Source organism: Schistocerca americana, chromosome 5 (assembly GCF_021461395.2).
Source record: "Schistocerca americana isolate TAMUIC-IGC-003095 chromosome 5, iqSchAmer2.1, whole genome shotgun sequence".
NCBI classification, from domain to species: domain Eukaryota; kingdom Metazoa; phylum Arthropoda; class Insecta; order Orthoptera; family Acrididae; genus Schistocerca; species Schistocerca americana.
In genome coordinates, this window is record NC_060123.1 from 461235148 (window position 1) to 461252704 (window position 17557).

A 17557-nucleotide genomic window follows, 5' to 3' on the forward strand; every position below is an offset into this window, starting at 1 on the left:
TGAAATTGATCGGCTGTCGGACCCCTACCGCCTAATAGGCGCTGCTCATACATGTTTTTTTTACGTCTTTGGACGGGTTTAGTGACATCTATGAACAGTCAAAGCGACTGTGTCTGCGATACAATATCCACAGTCAACGTCTGTCTTCAGTTCTGGTAACCGGGGTTATGCAAAACTTTGTTTGATGTGTGTATTATGACAATGCTGTGAACACTCCTGTCTTCCAAGACGACAACAGCAGTTCAATGGCTCTAAGCACCATGGGACTCAACTGCTGTGGTCATCAGTCCCCTAGAACTTAGAACTACTTAAACCTAACTAACCTAAGGACATCACACACACCCATGCCCCAGGCAGGATTCGAACCTGCAACCGTAGCAGCAGCGCGGCTCCGGACTGGAGCGCCTAGAACCGCACGGCCACACAGGCCGGCGACAACAGCAGTGTTCAAAATGCTGCTCATTATACACTCCTGGAAATTGAAATAAGAACACCGTGAATTCATTGTCCCAGGAAGGGGAAACTTTATTGACACATTCCTGGGGTCAGATACATCACATGATCACACTGACGGAACCACAGGCACATAGACACAGGCAACAGAGCATGCACAATGTCGGCACTAGTACAGTGTATATCCACCTTTCGCAGCAATGCAGGCTGATATTCTCCCACTGGATACGATCATAGAGATGCTGGATGTAGTCCTGTGGAACGGCTTGCCATGCCATTTCCACCTGGCGCCTCAGTTGGACCAGCGTTCGTGCTGGACGTGCAGACTGCGTGACACGACGCTTCATCCAGTCCCAAACATGCTCAATGGGGGACAGATCCGGAGATCTTGCTGGCCAGGGTAGTTGACTTACACCTTCTAGAGCACGTTGGGTGGCACGGGATACATGCGGACGTGCATTGTCCTGTTGGAACAGCAAGTTCCCTTGCCGGTCTAGGAATGGTAGAACGATGGGTTCGATGACAGTTTGGATGTACCGTGCACTATTCAGTGTCCCCTCGACGATCACCAGTGGTGTACGGCCAGTGTAGGAGATCGCTCCCCACACCATGATGCCGGGTGTTGGCCCTGTGTGCCTCGGTCGTATGCAGTCCTGATTGTGGCGCTCACCTGCACTGCGCCAAACACGCATACGATCATCATTGGCACCAAGGCAGAAGCGACTCTCATCGCTGAAGACGACACGTCTCCATTCGTCCCTCCATTCACGCCTGTCGCGACACCACTGGAGGCGGGCTGCACGATGTTGGGGCGTGAGCGGAAGACGGCCTAACGGTGTGCGGGACCGTAGCCCAGCTTCATGGAGACAGTTGCAAATGGTCCTCGCCGATACCCCAGGAGCAACAGTGTCCCTAATTTGCTGGGAAGTGGCGGTGCGGTCCCCTATGGCACTGCGTAGGATCCTACGGTCTTGGCGTGCATCCGTGCGTCGCTGCGGTCCGGTCCCAGGTCGACGGGCACGTGCACCTTCCGCCGACCACTGGCGATAACATCGATGTACTGTGGAGACCTCACGCCCCACGTGTTGAGCAATTCGGCGGTATGTCCACCCGGCCTCCCGCATGCCCACTATACGCCCTCGCTCAAAGTCCGTCAACTGCACATACGGTTCACGTCCACGCTGTCGCGGCATGCTACCAGTGTTAAAGACTGCGATGGAGTTCCGTATGCCACGGGAAACTGGCTGACACTGACGGCGGCGGTGCACAAATGCTGCGCAGCTAGCGCCATTCGACGGCCAACACCGCGGTTCCTGGTGTGTCCGCTGTGCCGTGCGTGTGATCATTGCTTGTACAGCCCTCTCGCAGTGTCCGGAGCAAATATGGTGGGTCTGACACACCGGTGTCAATGTGTTCTTTTTTCCATTTCCAGGAGTGTATATTCCTGCTTTGACGAATATTCAAGCATCCTATAGCCCCTCGTCCCAACAGCCTTGCCTCAGTGATGATGCCAGTTCCCGTCAGATTTCCGAAGGTAAACTCAGTCGTGCTTGGCTCTCACTTGGATGGGTGACCATCCGGGTCTGCCGAGAGCTGTTCGCGAGTGGAGTGCACTCAGCCCTTGCGAGGCCAATTGAGGAGCTACTTGATTAATATATAATGGCTCCGGTCATGAACTTGACAATAGGTGAGAGAGATGTCGTTATGCCTGACGATATCTACAACGAATGATGCCTGTCTTCCGAGAATGGCACGCCAGTCGTTCGGTACCGTTGGGCCTTCTAAGGCCTGTTAACATAGAGTTCCTATAGCTCCCAAATGGCCCACAAAATCGCCGAAAGTACAGGAGCTCACCAGTTTTTGAGGCTATCTGTCACAGTTTTTCCCAAATTTGCCTGTTCGTCTCCTTGCAGTGCCCGACTACTCCAATACATTCATGACCAGCCCAGTGTACAGACATCTTGGTCACTGTGGCATATTGACCCATGGGGATGCGCTGCGGGCTTGTCCATTGCTTCCACATTGGCGATAGCGGTGGCTCTGGAAGATGTGACTGGTTCCCCTTCCTGCAGCAGACTGTTTTCACTATGACACCTTCAGGATCAGCACACTGTTAGTGACACCTCAGCCACCACACCAGGTCAGCCCATGGCGGCTAGTCACATTCTTGTCCATTGCTACTACTGTGGCCATGGCGCAGGCATCCAGGAGTTGCCGTTAGTTTCAATTACCACATATGACTGATCACCGCTGTCCGTGCTTGAAACCTGCTGGCTACAGCGGCGTTCACGGCAACCAAGTGCCCACGCTGTCTGCCCTGTTACGGCATTATATTCAAAAAGATTCTCTGGAGGGGAGGAAAAGAACCGGCCTTTCAGCACATTACAGTGTTTCCCTTTCCCCTCCTCCTAAAATTTTTACATTTTCACCCCACGGCAGACGAAGACAACACACACAAAGTCTGCAATAAAACGACATGAAAATAGTAAGACAATCGCAGTCACGCATTATATAACATTTTCCAATCAGGCACCTTCAAAACAGACTCATTGTACAATTAGGAATATTTAAAACAGAACCGAACACCACACAGCAAGTCCAAAACAACCCTGGTGACATACGCACTCAGCAAATACTTTAAAAAGCTCAGCCCTTGGTCCTGTTTTGCTGACTAATTCCGTGACTGGGCAGCACCCTGAACCACGCCAACAGTAATGAAAACCCAACCAGAATCCTGACAAACTATCCCTGAATACTGTGCAACACTGCGCGAAAGGAGTCCTGTCCAAAATGACACCTGGTAAGATTGCTCTGGCTGTCCTACACAGAAGACGCATTAACTCCAGCCAGGCAAAACCTAGAATGATAGTTCACCATACAAGGCACAAACCTGAACTCCCCAAAAACAACAAACACGTCATCATAGCAAAACAAATACTGCGTGTCCCAGGCCAGTGACTCACGCACCTGGCCCCTCGAAGAAGACACAACTTCCAGAAAACACAAATAGCAATACAACTACCACTTAAGGTTGATTAAAGAAAAAGACTACTATTCCTGCCGTAACACTCGCTTGCCACGAACTGCACTTACTCACCCAAGACCATCGAAGCTGCAGGGATAGCTCCACCACTGTACTTCCAGCAACATGACTGCACACTGTCGACTAATAATAGAGCTCCTCCTTTGTAAGCCGGTACATCCCTCACACTAATGACTGAAACAGCACACAGGAAAGCAAGGCACATTGTCTTATCTACATTCTAATACCGCAATGCTATGCCCATGCTGGCATCATGCGCAACCACACTCTGTTTCCAATTGTTTAGGTGGAGTGGTGTTCGGGCCGGGGGTTGTGCAGATGTGAGGTTCAGTTACATCAAAATACTTCTGATAACATAATAGAGATACACTTTCAATAAAACAAAGTATTCATGTAACTCGTAAGGATCCTTAAATAGGACTCCATGCAATCAAAACAAAAATGTCTTCCAACTTTTGCCCTTATACACATAACGGGGCAACAACATTAACAATTTACAGCACCTGACTCTTTCCACAACTGGTCATTATATCTGAGGCAATATGTGTAGTACAACGCAAGATGGCAAAACAACTTTTGGATTTATTTATGACCATGGAATGAAATGCTGTGTGGCTAGGGCCTCCCATAGGGTAAACTGGTCGCCTGGTTCAAGTCTTTTTAGCTGACGCCACTTCAGTGACTTGCATATCGATGAGGATGATATGATGTTGAAGAAAACGTAATGCTCAGTCCCCAAGCGGAGAAAATCTCTGACCCATCTGGGAACCAAATCCGGAACCCTCGCATGGCAGACTGCCTTGCTAACCACTCAGTTATGGAGGCAGACAGTTGTGATCACAGCTCATAACAGCATACTGTGTCACCAGATACCTTCCTCAATAGCTTACACACAACGTGGTACCAGACTAACTACGCATGTATTTTAATAAATTCTTATACAATAACACCAATAATTAATTATTCACTCAGGGCGAGTAACAGAATGAATTTGCAGCAGTCACACTCACGGCTTAGTTAAACAAAACACTTTAGCATTGATACAATTAATCACGCGCACGAGTACGTAACAACTGAATTGCTCTCACTCACGGCAGAAACATCCACGCTCCTGAGAGTCATCAGTAAACACGCAACTTGCCACACGACAACTACGGACTTTTGTAGTCATGTCTTCTGACTTCATTGTTGCGGCCAGTCACGAATTGTTATCCCGTACCAACCTCTTCATCTAGGAGTAGCACGTGCAATATACGTCCTCAATTATTTGCCAGTTGTATTCCAATCAATGTCTTCCTCTACAGTTTTTGCAATCTACAGCTCATTCTAGTACAATGTAAATTATTCCATGACGTCTTAACAGATGTCCAATCATCCTGTTCCTTCTTCTTGTCTGAGTTTCACATATATTCCTTTCTTCTCCGATTCTCCGCAGAACCGCCTCATTCCGTATCTTATCAGTCCACCTAGTTTTCGACATTCCTCTGAAAAGACATATCTCAAATGCTTCGATTCTCTTATGTTCCGGATTTCCCACCTTGCATGTTGCTTTACCGTATAACGCATTTTCAGAAATTACTTCCTCAAGTTAACATCAATTTTCGATAGTAGTAGATTCCTTTTCTCCAGGAATTTCCTTTTTGACAGTGCTAGTCAGCTCTTTAAGCCATCGTCGGTCCGTCCGTTATTGGTGTTTCGCTGCCTCTGTAGCAGAACTCCTTAACTTCATCTACCTCGAGACTATCAATCCTGATGTTAAGTTTCTCACTGTTGTCATTTCTGCTGATTGTCATTACTTTCGTCTTTCTTCATTTTAGACCCAATCCATAATCTGTATTCATTAGACTGATCATTCCATTCAGTAGATCATGAAATTATTCTTCACTTTCACTGAGGATAGCAATGCCATCAGCGAATCTTATCATTGATACCCTTTCACCCTGAATTTTCATTCCACTCTTGAACCTTTCTTTTATTTTCATCACTGCCTAATTCGATGTATAGATTGAACAGTGAGGACGAAAGACTACATCCCTGCCTAATACCCTTTTTTATCCGAGCACTTCGTTCTTGGTCTTCCACTCTTATTATTCACTCTTGTTCCGTATTACGCATCTCTCCCTATAGGTTATCCTTATTTTCCGCTGAATTTCGAACGTCTTGCACGATTCTACATTGTCTAACGCTTTTTTCCAAATCGACAAATTCTATGAATGTATCTTGGTTCTTCTTTAGTCTCGCTTCCATTATCAACCATAACGTCAGAACTGCCTCTCTGGTGCCTTTACCTTTCTTAAAGGCAAACTAATCGTCATCTAACAAATTCCCATTTTTCCTTTCCATTCTTCTATATTTTAGTCTTGTCAGCAACTTGGATGCATGAGTTGTCAAGCTGATGGTGCGATAATTTTCACACCTGTCAGCTCTTGCAATCTTCGGAACTGTGTGGATGATATTCTTCCGGAAGTCAGCTGGTACATCGCCAGACTCATGCGTTCTATACGCCAACATGGGTAATCGTTTTGTTGCAACAAAATCCCAATGATTTTAGAAATTATGGTGGACTGTTATCTATCCCTTCTGCATTATTTGATCTTAAATCTTCCAAAGCTCGTTCAAATTCTAATACTGGTTCCCTTACCTGTTCTATATCGACTCCTTTATCTACTCTCACACCAAACAAATATTTCCCTTCATGGTCCCGGCGGAGGTTCGAGTCCCCCCTCGGGCATGGGTTTGTGTGTTTGTCCTTAAGATAATTTAGGTTAAGTAGTGCGTACGTTTAGGGACTGATGACCTTAGCAATTAAGTCCCATAAGATTTCACACACATTTAAATATTTCCCTTCATAGAGATCTTCAATCTACCGCTCTCTCCGCTGCATGTAACAGTGGAATGCTCATTGCACTCTTAATGTTACACCCCAGGTTTTAATTTCAGAGGAGGTTGTTTGGAATTAACTATATGTTGAGTCAGTCCTTCCGACGATAATTTAATTTCACCGGAGGTTGTTTTGAATTATCTATATGCTGAGTCAGTCCTTCCGACAATCATCTCTTTTCCTATTTCATCACATTTTTCATGCTGCTTAGGTTCCCTGCATTTCCTATTCGTTTCATTCTTGAGCAACTTGTATTTCTGTATACCTGAATTTCCCTGGACATTTTTGCACTTCCCTCTTTCATCTATCAACTGAATTATTTTCTCTATTATTCATGGTTTCTCCGCAGTTACCTTCTTTGCACATATGTTTTTTTTTCCAACATTTGTGATTACCCTTTTTAGAGTGGTTCATTCCTGTTCAGCTGAACTGCCCACTGATCTATTGCTTGTCACAGTACCTATAGCCTTAGAAAACTTCAAGCTCATCTCTTCGTTCCTTAGCACTTCCCCATCGTACTTCCTTGCGTATTAGTTCTTCCTGACTAGTCTCTTAAACTTCAGCCTACTCTCCATCACTACTGTATTGTGATTTGAGTCTATATCTGCACCTTCGTGCGTCTTACAATGCAGTATCTGATTTCGGAATCTCTATCTGACCATTATGTAATGTAACTGAAGTCTTCTCGTATCTCACTGTCTTTTCCAAGTTTACTTCCTCGTCTTATGATACTGAACAGAATATTCGCTGTTACTAGCCGAAATGTATTGCAGAACCCTACTAGTCTTTCTCCTCTCTCATTTGTACTACCAAGCCCATATTTTCCCGTGACCCTTTCTTTTACTCCTTCTCATAAAACTGCATTCCAGTCCCCCATGATTTTAAGATTTTCGTCACCCTTTTCATACTGAATATCCTCAATTTTCTCTACGTCTTCATCCTCGGCTTTCGACGTCGGCATGTATACCTGAACTCTCGTTTTTGTGCTGGTTTCCTATCGATTCTCATTAGAACAACCATACTACTGAAAATTCACAGTAGCTTCACCTTCCTGTTCATTACGACTCCGACTTCCATTATACGGTTTTCTATTGTTGTTGTTATTACCCCCTACTCATCTGACCAGAAATCCTGGATTTCTTTCCATTTTACTTCATTGATACCCACTATACACTGATAAGCCAAAAATTATGACGATTTACAGCAGGAGACAAAGGAGATGACAAAGTCTGGTGACAGGTGAATGCCTGCAATCTTATGTATCAAATAATAAGGCGTGGGAACGTGAAGATTAACAGTAATGTCGTTGTTTGTACTAGGCTGGCTCAATAACAGAATGCTCGTAATTACGATGTTGTAGTCTGACGACGTTTTGCATCTGACCCTCAACTTTAAGTGATGTAGAGGAGTCCTGCAGTAGTCTCCTTCTCTACCTCTGGCGTGCCTGCTCAAATTGCTGAGGGTCCGGCGGCAGCGGGCTGAAATTGCATGCCTTTGGTAGCGAAATGTAAGGCCTCGCGGTCTTGTGGCGCACAATGCTCTTCCGCGCAGCTGCGGCTCTCCCCACAACAACTGCAAATTGTAGCTTGAATGAAATCCGGAATTTTTCGATAAGAGGGCCGCCTTGGAGAGGTAAGATGGTTTCAGTGTCCATCTGCTAGTGTGTAGTTAATGGTTGTCCTCGTCCCGTCTATCACCGAATAAAAGATGGCTCATACAAGTTGTACAAAAATACACAATCAAATTTAAGAGGTAGGTCGTCACAAAGAAACTAGGCAAAATTATTCCACAAGAAAGTGTACGCCTTTATCTGCACGAAATTAAAGACACTACGTGATCAAAAGTATCGGGGCACCTGGCTGAAAATGTCTTACGTGTTCGTGGCGCCCTCCATCGGTAATGCTGGAACTCTTTATGAAGTTGTCCCACCCTATTTTTTTTAATTCCTTTATTCATCAACAACATGATACATGTGTAACTCACCACCTAATACATTAGTGTGTCCTAGTTTATACTTATGTTACAAATATTGCAGATCATCTTATTTTGTTGCTACAGGAGTGTTAGTGCTATTTCTAATTCCACTATGGGCATTGCTAATTCTACTGGTATCTTATTCTACATGTTTCTTTTTATTGCTATGTTACTAGAGTTACATCACTGCTGGTATTTTCCCATATCTGGTACTTTCCCTACTAATAAATCTACACTACACTTTCGGCCGGGGTGGCGGAGCAGTTCTAGGCGCTTCAGTCTGGAACCGCGCGACCACTACGGTCGCAGGTTCGAATCCTGCCTCGGGCATTGATGTGTGGATGTCCTTAGGTTGGTTAGGTTTACGTAGTTCTAAGTTCTAGGGGACTGATGGCCTCAGATGTTAAGTCCCATAGTGCTCAGAGCCATTTGTACACTACACCAATCTACACTTCCTGCAGCGTTACAGGTGTGCCAGCGTATTATAAATCTACGTTATCGGCCGCACCCACCGAGCTAATCGAAGTGGGTCTGCCCCTGTCACCAGGCTGGACCATAATATTTGAATCGCTGCAATTCTAAGCTAGTAAGGTATTCCTGTGTTATCCTGCATCTAATTCTAATTCCTACTGTCATTTCCAGTGCATATCTTGATCTGTTGGAATGTGCACCCTCCCTCTAGTCCGAGACGTGGCGGATTCCAGCCGCGAAGCGGCTGGCCAAGTTCACGCCTTGCCGTAACGGGACAGGTGCACGGTGTCTAAATCGGGTTTTATTTATCGTTGATTGTTCCTTAGAAAGTCCTTTAAAACTTTGCCCGATATTTCACTAGCAAGTTTATTTAAGATTTGAAAATGGTCATCTTGCCTGAGCCGGTGGTATGTGTCGCGATTTGGTAGTTGTTGTCTTAGCTGATCTTCTATGTCCTCGAAGAGGGGGCACTCATACACCACATGGTCTGGTGTACCCTGTTCGGCCCCACAGTCACACGTTGGTGTAGCCCGCTTCCCAAACCGGTATTGTTATGCCGGGTAGGGTCCATGTCCAGTAAGGAAGTGCAGCAGTCCTCTGATGGCTTGAAGTATCTGAGCTGTAAAGAACTCCTTGATGTTGGGCAGCAGCTCGTGTGTTCTACGACCTCTATCGTCGTATCCCACTGTTCCTGCCATAACTCCTCCCCCCTGCGTTTAATTCCATGTTTGCCCCTATGTGAATCCCCATTATTTCAATTATTTTGTCCCTTTTACCCTTTTTGACCCAGTACCATGCCGCTTGTTCTCTGATTTTTATGTTAAGAGGACAAAGTCCCATTAGTACAAGCAGTGCTCCCCCAGGCCTTTTCCTGTATGCCCTTACGGAACGCAGGAGCATATTTCGCTGCACTCTTCTTACGGCGATGGCAGACATGACCCTCGTGAGCCTATGTGCCCAGACTCCTGACCAGTAACCCACGATTGATGTTAGAATACTATTATGGTCTAATTTTATTGTCTGGTGGCAAGTGGAAACGCTTATGTCCAATCCCAATCAAGTTATTAGGTGTTTCCGGGGTTCTTTGTGATACAGTGTCAATGTGTGATGTATAGTTCCAACTTGCCTTGCGGCGCCGAAGAACTGGTGAGCCGTCTATTCTTACTGTCGGGTTCCTTAAGAGTTGTTCCTTGCGTAGATTTGCTAGGTGATATTGTCATTTTTGTAGCGCTGCCCCAAACAGTCAAGATGGATGTAGCCCTTTCGACTTTCGGTTCTATGTCCTCACGGCTACGACCACCAGCCAGCAGGAGGAGGTCGTCTGCGTAGGCTTTGATCTCTAGCACATCACATCCATATTTATGTCCCAAAAGAGTGGCCCCAGGACAGAGCCCTGTGGACACCCTTTTGTTATCTTTTTGCTGATTTTCCCGCTAGGGGACGATAGCCAGACCTCCCTCTCCTCACAATAGCTCCTAAGACAGCCATATAGCGGCCCTGGACACTCATTCTCCCACAAGCAGGACAAGAGCGAAGGCCACCACAGGTTGTCGAAGGCGCCACTGATGTCCACCATGATGCCGACAATGTACTTGTGCGGGGCAGAGTCTCTGCTGCCAGGGCGATGCGTCAAACGCCGATCTCCCCTTCCGAAAACCGAACTGTCTGTCACGCATCCCACACGATACGCGGTGTGCTGCCAGTCTGTCTGCTAACAGACTCTCAAAAAGTTTCCACAGCAGGTACAGTAAGCAGACAGGCCTGTATGACTTTGCTTCTTTTGGGTCTTTATCTGGACCTTTCTAGATTATTACTAAATTTGACTTTTTCCATATAGAGGGGAAATTTTTGAGCCGTGGACACTCATTGTATAACTTAGTGAGGGGCGCCACCAGTTGGGGGGCAAGGGATAGCACCACCTCCGCTGTGATGCCGTCTGGACCAGGAGCTTTGACCTTCTTCAGGGCCTTTATTTGGGAACCGACCTCCTCTTCAGAGAAGTGATAAACCATGCCATTATTTCCATAATCCTGTTGGTCTTCTCTTCTGATTCGTCGTTGTACTTCTGAATCATCTTCTTCTCTATCGTCAGGCAACAGGACCAGGAGGAGGACCTCAGTAGTCTCCTGCCAAGTTTCCGTCATCCGGGCCCCGTCCCTGACGGCAGACAACTTCATAGGTGATCTGATCTTTTCGCGTACTAGCTTGTATAGGACGCCCCATGGGTCCGTATCCAATTGGCTTTGTACATATTTTCCCAACTTCTCAACCTGACTGCCCTTAGCTCCTGCTGAAACTGTTCTTTTGCCTCCCTGTATATATGCAGCCAACGTTGCTTTTCCTCCCAGACGACACTTCGCTGGTAGTCCCTCCCTGCCCTCCTTAGATACTGGCGCATCTGTCCCAGTTCGGCCGACCATGGTGACGGAGAAGCCGCAAGGGCTCTCCTCCTGGTTGGTACAGCTGCCTTCACCGCCCTGATGATTGCTTTCACCAGCTCCTCGGCATATTTCTCCACATTCTCGTCACCTTTCAGCAATGTAGGTATGTCGCACTCCCTCGCCATGCGATCCCAATCAGTTCTGTTGTAGCTGAACTGTATTTGCCACCCCATGTCACAGTCGCACACCCTATCTCCCAATGCGAATGTTACTAGATTGTGGTCGCTTGTGGTGATTTGATCCCAGACCGTCCAATCTGCTGCCTTGGTTACGAGATTTGGCGTCACCAAGGTAACTTCAATATTTGTGCCCTCGCCCCAAACACCTGTGTAGGTAGGGGGGGGGGGGGGACGTTGTTTATTGGCGACCATTAGTTGCAAAGCCATGGTAGTCTCTTCAGCTGTTCCTCCTCTTTCATCTCGGGTGCCACTGAACCATAGGGGATACTTCGCGTTTCTATCCGTTGTGACGATAAATTTGCGCCCCTACAACACCGTGGCAACAAGGGTTAATTTGTCCAGGAATTCGTCAATTCCTCTCCCATACTGAAAGTACATATTAATAGTGTACTGAAATCCAACAGGTGACTGTATTTCCACGACGCTGCAGTGGTTATCAGAAAACTGTGCAAAAACCGTAGCTCTCAGCGCCCTGTTTGTGATCACGACTGCAGTCTTGGTTCCACTTCACTGTGGATTACCTATCAGATGGCTGTTGCGAAGGGGATTCGTCCAGCTCGGGAGTATGGCTCCTGAAGACAGAGCACATTCAGACTCCTCTCTTCCACCCTTCGGAGTTCCTGCGTTACTAGCTTATTATTATGCGCGTTTATTTGTCCTATGTTTATCGTGCTCGTGGGAAGTATGTTCGAATGTGAGATTCCGGCCAATTCTTATTCTAGTCATGCGCAATCCTCCCATTTGTAATAACTGATTGATTGTGCAGTTCATCCAAATCAAATTTTTCATTCCGTCTTTCAAAAACTTTTATGACTAAGTCTCGCAGGGCCCCGAAGTCTTTGGGGAGACTCACTGTCTTAAGCTGTATCCTATCCACAGCCTCCAACACCGAGAAGGTGACGTCGCTACCATACCCATGACCAACACGCACCACACGTCTCAGAGCTATAGTGAGGACAGCCGGCTCCTCCAGGCGTGCTAATTGTAAGGCGCGTTCTAGGTTTCGGTATACCGGTACCTTTATGGGGTCCACTCCCAAACCTCTCTGGAAAGATGGATCTTTAGACTAATTAGCACTGCTCACTATATTAACCTGCACTTGTTCTTTGTTGACCAAATCATTGTGTCTTGTCATCGGAAGACTCGCTACCACATGATGCCCTTTCGGTCGCACATGATCTTCAGGCGACCTTAGTCTTGATGACTACTTCCACTCTCCCAGGCATACGTTCAATCATGTGCTGGAAGGTTTCTTGGGGAAAGGCAGCTCATCCTTCGCGGAGTGCTGCACTGAGGAGAGCTATCGATGTCGTGGCACGAAGCCGGCGTTCCAAAAGATCCCAAAGGTGTTCTGTAGGATTAAGGTCAGGACTCCGTGCAGGTCAGTCCATTACAGGAATGTTATTGCCGTGTAACCACTCAGTCACAGGCCGTGAATTATGACAGGTGGTCGATCGTGTTGAAAGATGCAATCGACGTCCCCAAATTGCTCTTCAACAGTGGGAAGCAATAACGTGCTTAAAGCACCAATGTAGGCCTGAGCTGTGCTAGTGCCACGCAAAGCAACAACGGGTGCAAGCTCCCTCCATGGAAAACACGACCACACCTTAAGACCACCGCCTCTGAATTTTACTGTCAGCACTATACACGCTGTCAGATGACGTTCACCGGACATCCGCCATACGCTACAGTCCGGAACCGCGCGACCGCTACGGTCGCAGTTTCGAATCCTGCCTCGGGCATGGATGTGTGTGATGTCCTTAGGTTAGTTAGGTTTAAGTAGTTCTAAGTTCTAGGGGACTTATGACCTCAGAAGTTGAGTCGCATAGTGCTCAGACCCATTTGAACATTCGCCATACCCATAGCCTGCCATCGGATAACCACAATGTGTACCGTGATTCATGACTACAGACAACGTTTTTGCATTGTTCAGTCATCCAATGTTTACGCTCCTTACACCAAGCGAGGCGTCGTTTGGCATTTGCCGGCGTGGTGTGTGGCTTATGAGCAGCCGCTCGGCCATGATATCCAAGTTTTCCTACCTCCTGCCTAACTGTCATAGTACTTGCAGTGGATCCTGATGCAGTTTGGAATTCCTGTGTGATGGTCTGGATAGATGTCTGCCTATTACAAGTTACGACCCTCTTCAACTGTCGGCAGTCTCTGTCAGTCAACAGACGAGGTAGGCCTGTACGCTTTTATGCTGTAGGTGTCCCTTCGTGTTTCTACTTCATTATTACATCGGAAACAGTGGACCTAGAGATGTTTAGGGGTGTGGAAATTTCGCGTACAGACGTACGACACAAGTGGCACCCAATCACCTGGTCATGTACGTGGCAGTAGGTGGCAGCACAATGCACGTAATATGAAAAACGTATGTTTTGGGGGGTGTCCGGATACTTTTGATTACATAGGGTATGTTTACACGAAAATGCATCTTATTATTAGTACTAATTGACAATTAATTAATAGTTAATCCAATCGTCGCCATTATCGGTAACAGCTTGGCACCTTAGCTCTCTCTCCGAGAAATCATCCACGTTTCCAACCTCTAAATATCGGCTGCACCTCTTCGCTACGAGTGTCTTTGATTTTCTAAGAGTTTTAGCAGCAGCTCCATATGTATGCTTTGGTCCCTTTGTATGATTTATAATGAACAGTTCCTCGTGACGCGTAAGATATTTTGCCCTCATTTTAAACTGCCACCGACAAAACAAAACATTAAACTCTCACACTGGTTTATCTATACACTGCGCAAAAGCGCATTGATTGCGGATTCGAGACCACTGCCAGAGATGTCACTGCGGACGTTATTTTAAAACTACGGCGTACGCTTTCTTGTGGAACTGACTGTAGGTAGAGAAATGCTTCCTTTTTAAGCTATACGACGACACATTTTATGCCTGCTACAACAGTAAGTTCATAGGAATGTTCATAATTTGATCAACTAATATAAATTTTTGAATTTACTCCACTTGTGTCTACATGCACGTGGTATAAAGCGATCATAGACTGTCGTATCCTATCAGAGGCTGCGAAAGGACCTGTAAAGTTTTCTGAAGATGAGCATTTACCTTTGGAATACGCATTTACTTACTTACTTACTCCATGGCACTACGGTCCTGTGAGGGCCTTTGCCTCCTCAATCGCAGATTTCCAGTCGTCTCCGTCTTCAGCACGCCTGCGCAACCTCCTCACTCCCACTGCTCTCAGGTCGGCTTCCAGATCTTCCAGGCATTTCAGACGTGGTCGTCCTCTCCTTCTTCAACCTCCAGAATGTACCATCATTAGCTTCTTTGGGAGCCTTTCTTCTGTCATCCGCTGAATATGTCCTAACCATCTTAGCCTTCCCACTTTGACTGAGGTTACCAAACCAGTTTCTTTGTACAGAGACCCTATTTCTTCATTACTCCTGATTCTCTTCCTCAGCAATTCCCTTTCCCAGATATTTAGCTTATTCTCCAAAGCCTCTGTCAGTACCCATGCCTCACTGCCGTAGATAAGAATTGGTCTGATGATTGTTTTTTAAAGTGTCAGCTTTAATTTCCTACTTGGGTTCTTACTTTTGAGCATGGAGTGGTTTACATGGTATGTTGGCAGCTTTAAGTCGGTTTGCTATACCTGCCTCCACTTTGTTTTTTGATATTATTATTGAGCCAAGATATTTAAAACTGTCTACTTTTTCGAAGCTGTACCATTCTAACTGGAGATCATCTATGTTTCTTCTAACTCCCTCAATTACCATGTACGTAGATTCTGTCTCACTAATTTCTAGACCAAGGCTCTTGGCAGCGTCTTCAAACTCTTTGAAAGCTGATCTAAGCGCCTCTGTACTTGCACTTATTACCACATCATCTTCTTAGGCTAATATTTGAAGAAGTCTATTGTAAATATTACCTCCTTGGTTTGAGGTTATTGATGCTACTGCATTCTCTAATATCAGGTTGAATAGTAGTGGGGATAATGGGTCTCCCTGTCTTAGGACTTCTTGCGTTGGAAACGATCTCGAAAGACATTCCTGAACTTTAACCTGGCGTCTGCTGTTTTCCAGGGTCATCTTAGTTAATTTTATTAACTTCTTAGGAAATTTGAATGTCTCAATTGTTTCCTACAGTGCTGATCTTTTAACTCTGTCATAGGCCTGTTTAAACTCTACAAAGAGATGTTCTAATCGTACATTATATTCGCAGGTCTTCCCCAGCATCATACCTACTGTAAAGACATGGTCAGCTGTAGAACTTCCAGATCTGAAGCCTGCCTGGTACTCGCCCAGAATCCTTGCCGCTCTTCTACTTACTCTCTTTGTTATAGCAGTAGAAAGGATTTTGTAAACGATGCTCAGCAGAGATATTCCTCGGCAGTTCTTACACTGCATGCGTGATCCATTCTTGCGTAATACGCATATGGTATACGCATTGCAACAATTAATTCCTTTAAGTGTTCTAACAGGTAATTGTCAAACGACATATCGGACGAACGTGCTGGCGATGAAACTACCCTCCCTTAGATTTCTGAGGTGGTAGACATCAACCACTGAATCTAAAATGGCGTGAATTAAATATGCTGGGACCACACTGTGCGTAATATATGTCATTCTAGTTATTAACAGCGGATCATTCTATGCAAAATTTGTAAGAATAGGTAAAAACCGCAAACGTCACACGAAATCGCCGTTCGAAGTAAGTGAAAATAACATTTGTAGACACACAATTGAAAAACGAACTCCTGGCCCGGTTTTTAAGGCCGCCTTGTAGTTCTGCGTCTTGAGGCGTCATGTGGATTCGGTATGGAGGGGCATATGGTCAACACGCCGCTCTCCAGCCCGTTTCTCACACTTTTCAGACCATTAGTGTCGCTGCAGTGTGGAGTTATTTAAGGGTGACCTTTTTGCACGTAAAATCGATCGAGTGTGATTGCTTTTACAGGTGAAATCTGAACGATGCATATGCAAATGGTGCCATTAGCTGATATTAATTTCAGTTAAATTAAAATCTTTTTTTCAGAAAGAATTAGTCGATTCACACAATTTGCTTCGGTGCCAGCTCTGGTTTGACGTTCAAACCTTGTTCAATATACTGGAACATAGCTACAGTTAGACAGACGTTAAAAGGGCTCTACTAATGGCCGCTGGTCCTGGCTACACCAAAAACTTTTTGTCCCATGCTGAAATAAGAACCGGGCTCCAAGACTCCCGAAAACAGCAATTCTGCGTGCGTCCTTTTCGTACTTATTTGTTACTGCCGAGATACTGATAAATCAACTAATATCAGCCACTAAGATTGATAGTCTGATGAATACTTGAGGAAGCATCTGGCATACATGTATCTGGGATCGTAGATGAGTTAGACCCGATGCTCAATCGTGATGTTGACAGAGGCGGAAGCCCTGCGTGTTAAATTTCGAATCCTGTACTGCACAAATTCACTCTTGTATGCTTCCTAGCATAATGCATACAAAAATAAGTAAAACAGCGTTATTTGCAACTTTCTTGACATTTCAGTTTTAATGGTCAGCGGTTGTACAAAATTTGGTTTTCTGCAGTGTCTGTACTTCTTCCAGGCCTGCCTATTAACGAAGCCTGCACTCTTTGGTGTGATCACCTGTAGTACAGTGTTGGTGAGAGTGACGAGGTGTCTCTGTGTCAACAGCAGGGGCGCACACGGAGAGAGCCAACCTGACGGCAACGGTCTCGCCGGAAGCGCCGACAGCCCTGACGACGCCGACGCCGACGCCGACGCCGACGCCGACTCCTGGCGACAGCGCCGCCCACGCAACCGGCAACGGCAGCAGCACTGCAGACTCGGAGGACCCCGACTCCGTGGATTACTACTCCGGCTACGACTACCCCGACCTAGCCAACTACTCGCAAGACGGTAAGGGTGTTCTACCTCCGGTGCCGCTTTATCTGGCGGAATAGATAGTATTAATTTTAATTTTAATAATTAACAACCTCAGTTGCCTCGTTTACCCAGAATTTAGCAAGGTTTCAGTCGGGATAACCCAACCTTCTTCAGAATAACAGTAACTACCGTTTGTCCATAGTGGCCATCGTCAAGCTAATACTACAAATCCTCAGACTGTAAAACTTATCTGGAACTGCCTCGGCCCCATTTCG

At 46.0% G+C, this 17557-nt stretch overlaps 1 protein-coding gene across 1 annotated transcript in view; it reads left to right on the top strand.

The window, feature by feature from the left end:
* Positions 1 to 2644: 2644 nt before the first annotated feature.
* LOC124616432 overlaps positions 2645 to 17557 on the top strand; it is a 124793-nt gene continuing 109880 nt past the window's right edge. Inside the window, exons 1-2 of the mRNA XM_047144740.1 lie at positions 2645 to 2669; positions 17091 to 17315. Of these exons, the coding sequence (XP_047000696.1) occupies positions 2645 to 2669; positions 17091 to 17315 (250 nt within the window). The remainder of the gene's footprint in view (positions 2670 to 17090; positions 17316 to 17557) is intronic.